Raw genomic sequence first — 12,108 nt, 5'->3', positions numbered from 1 at the left:
GAAATGAGTAAAATAGGAAAGAGAAAATCATTACAGCCGCAAGCTGCTTCTAACCAGACAGAACGAAAAATAAGAGAAGATACAGATGAATGTAATATCAGGAATTATTACAGACCCAACGCAAATTCAAAGGATTCATGGTAGTAGTCTTAACAACTGTATGTACATAAATTCAAAAATTTAAATGAAATGGACCAATTCTGTGAGGGACACTACCAGAACCTACTCAAGGAGAAATAGATAACTTGCGTAGTCCTATATCTATCAAGGAAACTGTATTCATAGTTAAAAGCCTTCCAGTGAAACTCCAGGCTAATTCTATACAATCTCTTCCAGAAAATAGAAGAGGCAAAAAGACTCATTATGTGAGGCCCGTATTACCTCAGTACCAAAACCAGAGATTTCAAACTTAGAAAACTATAGGAGTTCCCACTGTGGTACAGCAGGTTAAGGAGCCTGCGTTGTTTCTGCTGCAGCTCCAGTTCAATCCCTGGCCCAGGAATTTCCATTGTGCCACAGGTGTGGCCAAGACAAACAACAACAACAACAAAAAACCCAAAACTATAAATCCATATCCTTTATGATTATCAAATCCTGCTGTATATAAGAAAAGAGAATACATCATGACCAAATGGATTTTAACCCCAGAATGCAAGGCTTGTTCAATGTTTGAAGTGTTATTTACCCCACAGTCTAAAGTCTCAATAGATTGAGTAAAACCATTTGACATAACCAATGTCCATTCATGATAAAAAAAAAAAAAAACAAAAAAAAAAAACAAAAAAAAAACAAAAAAAAAAACTCAGCAAAACTAGGAATGGAAGGGAACTTCCTTAACTTGATAAAGGGGATGTACAAAAAACCTACAGCTAATATCATACTTGATAATGAAAGATTAAATTCTTTCCTCCTGGAGTTCCCATCGTGGCACAGTGGTTAACGAATCCGACTAGGAACCATGAGGTTCTGGGTTCGATCCCTGGCCTTGCTCAGTGGGTCAAGGATCTGGTGTTGCCGTGAGCTGTGGTGTAGGTTGCAGACGGGGCTCGGATCCCGTGTTGCTCTGGCGTAGGCCGGTGACTACAGCTCCAATTCGACCCCTAGCCTGGGAATCTCCATATGCCGCAGAAGTGGCCCTAAAAAAGGCAAAGAGACAAAAAGAAAAAAAAAATTCTTTCCTCCTAAGATTGGGGAAAAAGTATGTATGTCCACTCTCATCATGCCACTCTTATACAGCATAGTACTGGAAATCTGTGCCAAAGAAAAAAAGGCTGGAAAAGAAATAAAAGGCATACAGTTGAGAAAGGAAGAAAGAATGTTTGTTTTTTTTCTTTTTATAGGTAGCATAAATTTCTATGTAGAGTACCAAGGGATCTGCAGAAGTTCCTAGACCTGATGGATGAGTTTAACAAGGTCACAGGGTATTAGGCCAGTATACGAAATGAGCAATACAATGACCAATGCAAATCAAAAAATCTAAAACAGTGCACAATAACATAAAGAACCTCTAAACTGAAAAACTACAAAATTTTAATTAAAGACATCAAAGAGGACTTAAATAAATGGAGAGATATATCTTGTTTTTGGATTAGAAGAATTGCTTTTTTTTTTTTTTTTTTTTTTTTATCTTTTGGCTATTTCTTGGGCTGCTCCCACAGCATATGGAGGTTCCCAGGGTAGGGGTCAAATCAGACCTGCAGCCGCCAGCCACAGCCACAACAATGCGGGAATCCAAGCCACGTCTGCAACCTACACCACAGCTCATGGCAACGCTGGATCCTTAACCCACTGAGTAAGGCCAGGGATCGAACCTGCAACCTCATGGTTCCTAGTCAGATTCGTTAACTGCTGAGCCATGACAAGAACTCCAAGAATTGCTATTTTATTAAGATGTTAATTCTCCCCTAAATTGATGTATTTAGATTCAAAGCAATTGCAAAATTACAGCAAATTTTTTTAGATGTCTACAAAGCTGCCTCTCAAATTTATATGGAAAGGCAAAAGAGAACTAGTATAGCCAAAACAATTAAAAAAAAAAAAAAAAAAGAACAAAGTTGAGAAACTCAACACTACCAGACTATAAGAGAGGCAAAATGAAGTACATAAGGATTAGTGGAACCAAGGGAAAACTCTGGAGAAGTTCTATTCTTTAATTAGTCCTTTATTATATGGTATTATATGTGAAACTAAAAACTTTTGGAAGAAAGGATAGGAGAATATCTTTGTGACCTGGGGAAGGTAGAGAATTCTTATATCTGACATCAAAAGCACAGTCGCAAAAAAAAAAAAAAAATGCCCATTTGATAAATTTGGAACTTTAATTATGTAGAAGACATTATTAAGAAAATGAGAAGAAATTCTCAGTAAGGCAAAATATTTGCAGATCATGTCTGACCAAGAACTTGAATCTAGAACATATGAAGAACTCTATAAACATAATAAGAAAATAGACACCTTAGTGTTTTAAATGGGTGGGGGAAGAAAAACATTTCATTTTTTTTTTTCTTTTTATGGCAGCACCTGCGGCATGTGGAAGTTCCCAAGCTAGGGGTCGGATTGGAGCTTCAGCTACACGACCACACCATAGCCACAACAATGCAGGATCCAACCACATCTGGGACCTACACTGCCAAAAAAACCATTTCAGCATGAAAAGATATTCAGCATTATTAGGGTTAGGGAAGTGCAAATTAAAACTGCAATGGAATATTATTCACCTATCAGAATATTTTTAAAATAAGGAAAAAGACAGGAAAACTGAAAATTTGATCAAGCACTGGAGAAGATTCATTACCGATAGGAATTTGAGGTGCTCTACCCACTTTGGAATGTGATGGCAGATTTTTATAAAAACAAATGCACAAATCTTACTGTTGCTTGTTCACCTAAGTGGATTATCACATTCTCCTAGAAATCTGGATGCATGTGAATGTTTAAAGCTGTTTGGTTCATGGGCACCAAAAACTGGAAACAACCCAAATGTGTTAGGAAATCAAGTAAGGTATATATTGTATAGTAAATATTAAAATACATGGAGATTTTTTTTAAGGGAAGAAAATTAAATGTGAATTATTATTAACTAATGTATTTTAATAATTTATTATTTTAAATATATTTTTCCCAACTTCAGAAGGTTTGTGTTCCCATGTTTTATAAAGATTATTAACCTGCTTAATATTTATAATCATTAAATATTTCATAATTTATGAAATCCTTGTATATTAGCTCATTTGACGTATTCAGACTGATCAGTTCATTTTCACTAGTTCAGCATTACTACTCTTGGTCTGAAAGATTTTTTTTTTTTTTTTTTGGTCTGTGCCTGTGGCATGTAGAGTTCCTGGGCCAGGGCTCAAACCCACAGCAGTGATGTAATCCACAGTAGTGACAATGCCTGTTCCTTAACCACTAGGCCACCGGGGAACTCCAACCTGAGAGATTTTTTTTCTGCACATTTTTTGTTCTCTTGCATAATAATACACCCTCAGTGAAGTTATAGAGGCAGTGATTTATAAACATTTTCCACCAACTATTTGTATTTTAATCTCTTTTGTATTCTGTGGCATTTATAAGAAGTATGCTCATGTCACAGTAATGACAACTGGATGTGCCATATGTCAAGATTGTTGACAGTGTTAGTAATATGTATAACATTTATTTTAAGACCACTTTCCTGGTGGATAACAAAAAGGTCTTTGGAACCCATCTCATGCAAGACATGGTGAAAGATGCACTCCGGTCTTTTGTCAGTCCTCCGGTGCTCTCCCCAAAGTAAGTATTATAAGATGTTTTATAGCCTGTGTATTTCTTAAAAGCCCAAATTCTCTGTGCTCCTTTGTAGCAAAGACATAAAAACTGTTGGAATTACGTCTCCATATTAAAAATAATTCAATCATGTTAAAATTAACTGATTTCTGCTACATATTATTTGGATTGAAATTGAGGTTTTTGTGAAGTTGATATTAGGTGTATGAGAAAAGCTTACATCAAGTTATCAGAAATTCAGCAAGTTGTATTGACCCTTACTGTGTACAAAGCACTCTGCTAAGTAGGCACTTTGGGAAATAATTATAAAAAGCAAGATAAGATTTCTTCTCAATAATGTGAGTCTAAATAGAAGATGCGGATAATTGGTCCTTATAGTTATTTGGGAATATTCCCCCAAAACGTGCCACCATAAAAAGCTGGAAAGGATTGTTTGACATTTCTGATGTGGAAGGAAGAAAGGAATTATTCCTTAGGAAAGAAACCAGCATGTGAGAAGACATGGTATATGAAATTATATATTTTAAGAATAGATATGGTTCATTGTTCAATTTTTGTATCTTTGGTTGGTTCTCCAGAAGCTGACCCTGAGACAAAGATTCATGTAAACGTAATTTAGAAAGTAATTCCAGGGAAACTCACAGGGTTGTGGGCAAGTGGGACATGGAAAGGAAGAAAGCCACATGTCTTCACAGAAGATAACTTTGTTCAGTCCTTTCAGGGAGCCCTAGAGATTATACCTCAGAGTTGACAAGCTGTCCCTTGTTAGGGACAAGGGAGCTTAAGAATGTGCACATCTGGCAGTTAAAGATTGCCCCTGGGGAGACATCCTCTGTGTTGGTTACATTTCTAGTTTTATTCACAGTAAAAGGCAAAATGCTTAAGTGAGCCTCTGAGCCCCATGACTTTCCTGATGCTGTTCCCAAAGATTAGGTTCTTGTCTCACAGAAGAAGTTCAGAAACGAGATGGTAATTAAGAGAGAAAAGTGAGGATCTATTTAAGTGAGAAATATACATCTTAAATAGAGGCGAGCAGCTGCTCTGCGTTTCTCTGGCACATCAGTTATAAGGGGCATCCAACTGCATGGGCAGGACATTCACTGGGAAGATGGGGTTCAGGGGTCCTGTTCCTTTAGTTTCATACCAGCTCCACCTTACCGAAGGGAGGAGGGATTTTGTTTGTTTGTTTGTTTAGCTTTTATTGTGAGTTGGTGCATGATAGTTACTTATCTGCGTAGCTAATAATTTTATTATAATGATATAATGAGCAACAGGTTGCATTCAAACACTGGGGATTCTTCCCCTTTCCCCCCCCCCTTTTTTTTGCTTCCAGGGCACTTACCACCCCCAAAATGTGTGGTTTCCTGTCATTCTGAAGGTTCCTGCTTTTCTTTGTCTGCCCATGGATCCTGCTGTTTGCTTGATGTTGGTTTCCTTCCATCTGGCCCCATGCCCTGCTTCTCTGATCATACCTTTTAACTATCTGCCTGCTGCAACAAATGCCTTTCTGACTTTCTTTTACTAATGTCCCCTCATTTTTGCTTCAGCCATACTGGCTTCCTTGCTATTCCTGGAATATACTATCTCTTTCCCTGTAGTCTTCACACACAATCTGGGGTAGAGAGTATTTTCCTCAAAAATCCCCAGGGTTGACTCTCACTGCTTTAAGTCTGTTCACTGTCACCTCAGCAAAGGCTACCCTTATCAGTCAATTTAAAAAGTGAAAACCTTCCCCATTCTCAAAACCAGCACAGCACTCCATCTCTCTCTCCTGTAACAGTGATCTTCTTATATACTGTATGTAGGGGGGTTCCCAGACTCAATTCCTAGTGTGTCTGTCTCTCTGCACTTGTGTGGCCTTCCTTACCAAAAACATTGCTCAGGTGCCAGGAGGGCGCCCAAGACAGTTCTTTCACTGTCTACCCTGAGATAGAATCAGTTTTCCACAGGCCTATAAGACCACCCTGCACTTCCCAGGTTATTACCTGTGCTTCTCATTGACCGACCAAGTGGCTGAAAATTAGAGGTTCTGACTCCCTCCTCCTCAGGTATAATTAATTTGTTAAAATGATTCACAGAGCTCAAATACAGAATTCACAATACACAAAAAATACAAGTTGAATGATTACGATTGAGATTAGACTCCAGTTTTGAATGCTTTGGTAAAGTTTGATCTTTATTTTATGGTCAGTGAATAACTGATTGAGTTTTTAGGAGGGAATTGGCATAGTAGAATATGTATTTTTTTTTAATTGGAGGCAAATTGATAGTAATAATTGAGGCACAGTGTTTAACCAGGCTGCTTCATAGTACACGTAAGAGATGAGGAAGGATTAAACTCAAGGAATATAAAGGAGAAGACACCGCAGGGGAACCTAGGCCACATTCTGAAAGTTGTTGACTATAATTTCAAATCCTCCTCGTTCACCCCATCCTTTCCCTTAACTCTGGTCCTAGGGGTGACCACTGTAAGTTTATTTTATTATGTTAAACTTCACATAAATTTTGTTGCCATATATATTTATATATATATATATATATATATTTTGTTGCCATATATATATATATATCCTTTTGCCACATAGTTTTTCCATTCAGCATTAGAGTTTTGAAATTGAGCAAGTTTATCCATGCAAATTTATTTTGTTCATTAAAACTATTCTTTGTACTGCATTTCATTTTGCTATTTCTCTACATTTGGACATTTACCTTGTTTTTAATTCAGTTCATTACTGGAGTCAGTGCTGTGGTGAACATCTTTGAAGTGTGTCTCCTTATGCACATAGACTACATATTTTAAAATACAATTAATTGCTGATCATGGGCATATGCATCTTCAGCTTTACTAGTTTTGCCATATTACTTTCCAAAACGATTGAATTAATGCCAGCCAACAGTGTATAGATTCTGGTTTCCTCATCATCTAGGTATTATCAGACCTCTTAGTTTTTGACAATATGGTATATGTGAAATACTATCTACATCCTCCAATTTGCATTTTGTCTTTTCTTTTTAACAATTTTTAACACTTGATTCCACATCGTCACTCTTATCATTATCCATTTAGATTTAACTACAGTTTGATCCTCATTATTTGCAGTTTCTATGTTTAATAATTTGCTTACTTGCTAAAATGTATTTTTAACCCTCAAATCAATACTCACTCTCTCTACTCTTGCCATCTTCATGGACATGTGCAGAGTGGCACAATATTTGAGTAGCCTAATGCTGAAGTCAAACAAAGACAACATTGCTTTCTTGTGTCTTACAGTATAAACTCTATTAGATGCTCTTTTTTTGTGCTTTTTTTGGTGATTTTGTAGTTTCATGGTGGTGATGTGCTATCTGGTGTCCCTAGCACAAGAAGGCTATAGTGTGCCTTACAGAGCGATTATATGATACATGTTTATTAGAGGTTTGCTCAGACATGTGTTCATTGCTGATCAATCAACCATATACAATATGTACAATATCTTCAAAAAGAAATAGAGGTTAACCAAGGTTATATAGTGACCAGTTGATTAAAATGTAATCAGAGGCCGACAGGAATCTGATCCTGTATTTTGCCTTAGCAGTAGTGTTTCAGTATTCTCTAATTCAGTGTCCACAGCAATTTTACAGAACATAACTGTCATGAACTCTGAGAATCAGCTGTATATATAGCGAAGTTCACTGTGTGGTAGCCCGTAGATGTTACTGTGCTGTTTAAAAAATTCCAGTGTTATGATGAGTAATCTGTTAATTGATCTGATTCTTTCTTTTCCTTTATAAGTGATTTGATACTTCTGGAGGATTATAGAATTTCTCTTATTTTAGGAGTTCAAGAGTTTTACCAGAATGTTCATGTGTAATTTTCACCTATTCCTACCTGGAAATCAGCCTCAAGTCTTCAAATCAGATCATTTTTTCCATATTGTTATTTCATTATTATTTATTTAATTATAATTGTCTCACCTTCATCTATTTCTTGTTCTTTTTTTAAGAGCTCATTATAATAATCTGTTTTGTAGATTCTTTTCTTCTGTATTCCTCATGACATTTATCTCTTATTTCTGCTGTGTTGTGAGAAAGTTCTTCAAGGCTACTGTGAACATTTTTAAGTGCTTTATTTTTGTCACCTTAAGTAATTTTCTCACTTTGGACCTTCCAGCACTTCTGTTTCACTGCCACCTGTTCTCAGGTGGCCTGCCTTTTCTTTCTCTTAGCTGCTGGATGCTTTATCATTTTCCATTGCATGATGATGGCTCTGTTTAACTTGGAGGCTTTGGTCAGATTGCTCAGTTATGGCAAACACTTAGGAGTAGCAAATTATCAGCCCTTTCAGTCCACCAGGAAAATGTCTTTGCTTCTTCCCATCTCCTTAGGTGCTAATACTACTGTCCTACCGCCTCAGGGAAAGAAAAAAGAAATCTTTCCATCTATGCAGGCCTCGTATTTCCTCCAGGGCCAGGCAGATAGCAGATCCTCCCAGACTGCTCAGGAAGGCCTTTCTCAGGAAGTAATTCTTTTAACTGAGATAAGGAGCACCACAGGGAAACTACTTTGTGGAGATATAAAATGAGGTACCCTTGGGATGTATAGGTGATGATTATGGCCAGTGGTTGGAAATGTTTGTGTGTCTTCAAAAAAGTCAGATTCTGTATAGTACATGGGTTTTTTTACTGCAACCCTCAGCATAATGCAAGTTCTCAGGACAGGGATCAAACCCACTCCATAGCAACATCCTGACCCATTGCAGTAAAAGCACCAGATCCTTAACTCACTGCACCCCAAGGGAACTCCAGTATTTTTTAAAATAATTACTGTTGTGACCACAGTCCATGAGGGTACTAACTATAGCAAAAATAAATGATACTGGAATAGGATCAGGCAAAAGTGGAGCCCTGGAATTTTCCTTCTTTCCTGTTGGTCTTATAGGCTCCAGCTCTTAATTGTCCAAATTCCTTTAGAACAATCAAGGAATTGGAACCGTTGCACTTTTGTTACTTGAGGAACAAACAGGAAATATTTACTAATCTAATCCTAGCAGTCTTCAACCTAATAATGTTATTTAGTTCCATTTTCTCATTTTTCCACCTTCCCTATGTGTTGGTAGCACCTACAGTAATCACTGTTTCTTTTCGTAGGCCAAATAGTTTAATAACAAGAATATTATCTTATCTTACAGATGCTGCCTATATAATAATCACCAGGCTAAGGACTGTATTGATTCCTTTGTTACTCACTGTGTTCGGGTAAGAACTACCATTTAGGTCATTGTGGTGGATACTTAAAAATTGTGGAGTACAATACCTTTAGTAGCATTAACTTGGCTATTTTATTCATCTAGCATTTTTTATTCATTTTCACTGAATAAGTAGGAAATTTCTCTCTCTTGTTGTACTCGAGTAGATAGCTTTATAACGTGTAGTCTTCCTGGAAGGTTCTTAGATTCTAAGACATCATACTCTTCACCATAACCTTTAGGGACCACAGAAATAAGATAAACTATGACCCCCATCTGAGAAAAAAAGATTTCATATTTTTTTGTAAATTGACACAAAATGTTTAACTTATTTTGGACCTCATAAACAGGGAATATGTGTGACAATATGTGCTTATTTTTATACTGCCTTAATGATTAGGATTATAGTATAATTAAAATAATTTTAGAAAACAAAAACCTTGTAGTTGGTTAATTATAATCATTCTTATTTAATTAAAATCTCTTTATAGACAGCTCTTTTGAGCATAATTCCAGTTATTTTATATATTTTTTATATGGCAACATAGTATGATGAAAGGAAAATCAGTTTTTATCCAGATTTTATTTTTATCACTAATATTTTATCATTATCAGGCAGATCACTTCAGTTTTTTATAAACGTCCCAATCTTTAAAAAGTGAAATGTTGGAGTTCCCGTCGTGGCGCAGTGGTTAACGAATCCGACTAGGAACCATGAGGTTGCGGGTTCGGTCCCTGCCCTTGCTCAGTGGGTTAAAGATCCGGCGTTGCCGTGAGCTGTGGTGTAGGTTGCAGACGTGGCTCAGATCCCGCGTTGCTGTGGCTCTGGCGTAGGCCGGTGGCTACAGCTCCAATTCAACCCCTAGCCTGGGAACCTCCATATGCCGCGGGAGTGGCCCAAGAAATAGCAACAACAACAACAAAAAAAGACAAAAGACAAAAAAAAAAAAAAAAAAAAGTGAAATGTTAATACTGTCTCTGTACCTCTTATAGGCTACTTGTTGATTAAACAAGATAATATCTGCCAGAGCATACAAATGTAAAATATGACTATCCTTAAAAAAATCTTAAAATGTGTACTTCTTAAATCAGAGTATCCTGCTTTCTGTGTATTGTCTGATTCATGAGGTGTTACAGTATTTTATATGAGATTACTCTATAGATAAAAAGAGGAATAAAGAATCTTAGAGTTTATAGGTATTGGCCATTATCTAATTATTAGGCATTCTGGTATATTTAAAGCAGCACAAAAGTATCAGCCTTGAAAAAAGTAGAAAAAAAACTCTCTTGAAATTGTGGGAAGATATCTAAGGATTGAAGGAATGTGTCTTTGGTTGGTTGGTTGTTTGGTTTGTTCGTGCCATGCCCATGGCATATGGAAGTTCCAGGGCCAGGGCTTGAACTCAGGCCACAGCAGCAACTTGAGCCACAGCGGTGACACCACCAAATCTTTAACCCACTGTACCACCAGGGAACCCCTGAAGAAAGATATTTTTGCCATATGAAAACAAGTTTCATAAAACAGCCACTTTACTGTAGCTATTCATAAATTCTAGTATTGAATTCCCTAAAAAGAAACACCTATGTAAAAATTATGCATAAGCATGATTCTTCTATACAAAACATTTTTTCCCTTAAGATTTTGAAAACTTGGAATGATGTTAATATTTTTTAGTATCAGAAAATTTCATATTGACAGTTAATAAATTGTATGTGTATTGCAGCCATTCTGTAGTCTTATTCAGATCCATGGACATAACAGGGCTCGGCAGAGAGACAAGCTTGGTCATATTCTTGAGGAATTTGCTACCTTGCAGGATGAGGTAAGAGCCAGCAGTTTGCCCTCCCTTCCAAAATTAACCAGTTTTTCAGAATAATGACTATTTTTCAGTATGGTAAATGAATTTCTTTTTCACTTACAAGGTAACAGATACATGTATCAGAGGGTTTACAAAAAAGAACAATAATCGAAACTAGAAACATTTTTTTTGATAATCAGCATAAATTATAGAATGTGTAAAACTATAGTTAGAGCAAGTTTACACTGTAATAAAAATATATTAATCTTCAAGTGAATTTGTGAGCAGCAGCAATATTAATAATATAGCTAAAGATCTGAAGTCATTTATATTTTTGTACTATAAAATGGATATCTTTTTAACTTAGAAAGTGTTTAGATAACTCTTACCATTTGAGAGATGAGAAATTTGAATGTAACCCTAACCAAAGGTGCATTTGAGAGTGTGGATTCTTTTATTTTTAACTTTTTTATTGAAGTATAGTTGATTTGGTGAGATTTAGATTTTCTGCTCATATGCTATTTTTAACTTTTTTTTCTTGCTTTTTAGGCCCGCACATACGGCATGTGGAAGTTCCCAGGCTAGGGGTTGAATCGGAGCTACGGCTGCTGGCCTACACCACAGCCACAGCAACACAGGATCTGAGCTGCTTCTGCGACCTACACCACAGCTCAGGGCAATGCCGGATCCTTAACCCACTGAGCAAGGCCAGGGATCAAACCCACACCCTCATGGATACTAGTCAGGATCATTACCGCTGAGCTACAATGGGAACTCCTTAACTATTATTTCTTGTGTAATTCTTTGATTACCTTAAAAATAAAGTTAATTTTTTATGATTTTATTTTATGTGTGTGTGATAGGCAGAGAAGGTTGATGCAGCCCTTCACACTATGCTGTTGAAACAGGAGCCCCAGAGGCAGCATTTGGCCTGTTTAGGTACCTGGGTCCTTTACCATAACCTCCGAATTATGATACAGTATCTTCTAAGTGGCTTTGAATTGGAACTCTACAGCATGCACGAGTACTATTACATATACTGGTAAGAGAATAATTGGAGTTAAAGTGGGTGGTGGGTGGGGTAGATAAGATCTGAGAGAGCATCTACAGAGTGTAATTTTAGGGCATTTTTTTTTTTTTTTTTTTTGCTTTTTAGGGCTGCACCCGCAGCACATGGAGGTTCCCAGGCTTGGGGTTGAATTGGGGCTGCAGCTGCCGGCCTACCCCACAGCCACAGCAACGCAGGATCTGAGCTGCGTCTGTGACCTACAGCTCACAGCAATGCCAGATTTTTAACCCACTGAGTGAGGCCAGGGGTCG

At 37.0% G+C, this 12,108-nt stretch overlaps 1 protein-coding gene across 10 annotated transcripts in view; it reads left to right on the top strand.

Moving 5' to 3' along the window:
- NAA35 (N-alpha-acetyltransferase 35, NatC auxiliary subunit) overlaps positions 1 to 12,108 on the top strand; it is a 101,145-nt gene that overhangs the window by 75,892 nt on the left and 13,145 nt on the right. For 9 of the 10 annotated variants that reach the window (XM_021064640.2, XM_084979779.1, XM_021064637.2 and 6 more), the window contains 4 exons: positions 3,665 to 3,771; positions 8,933 to 8,999; positions 10,714 to 10,812; positions 11,652 to 11,830. In XM_021064640.2, coding sequence (XP_020920299.1) covers positions 3,665 to 3,771; positions 8,933 to 8,999; positions 10,714 to 10,812; positions 11,652 to 11,830 — 452 coding nt within the window. Of the gene's footprint in view, positions 1 to 3,664; positions 3,772 to 8,932; positions 9,000 to 10,713; positions 10,813 to 11,651; positions 11,955 to 12,108 lie in introns of all 10 variants that reach the window. The other variant, XR_014817737.1, reaches the window with a different exon arrangement.

This window comes from Sus scrofa, chromosome 10, assembly GCF_054392235.1.
Source record: "Sus scrofa isolate SSC_HxYL_T2T_F1_AM1 chromosome 10, Sscrofa_HxYL_maternal_Yorkshire_Landrace_v2.0, whole genome shotgun sequence".
Classification (NCBI taxonomy): Eukaryota; Metazoa; Chordata; class Mammalia; order Artiodactyla; family Suidae; genus Sus; species Sus scrofa.
This window is presented reverse-complemented; position numbering and strand designations above follow the sequence as displayed.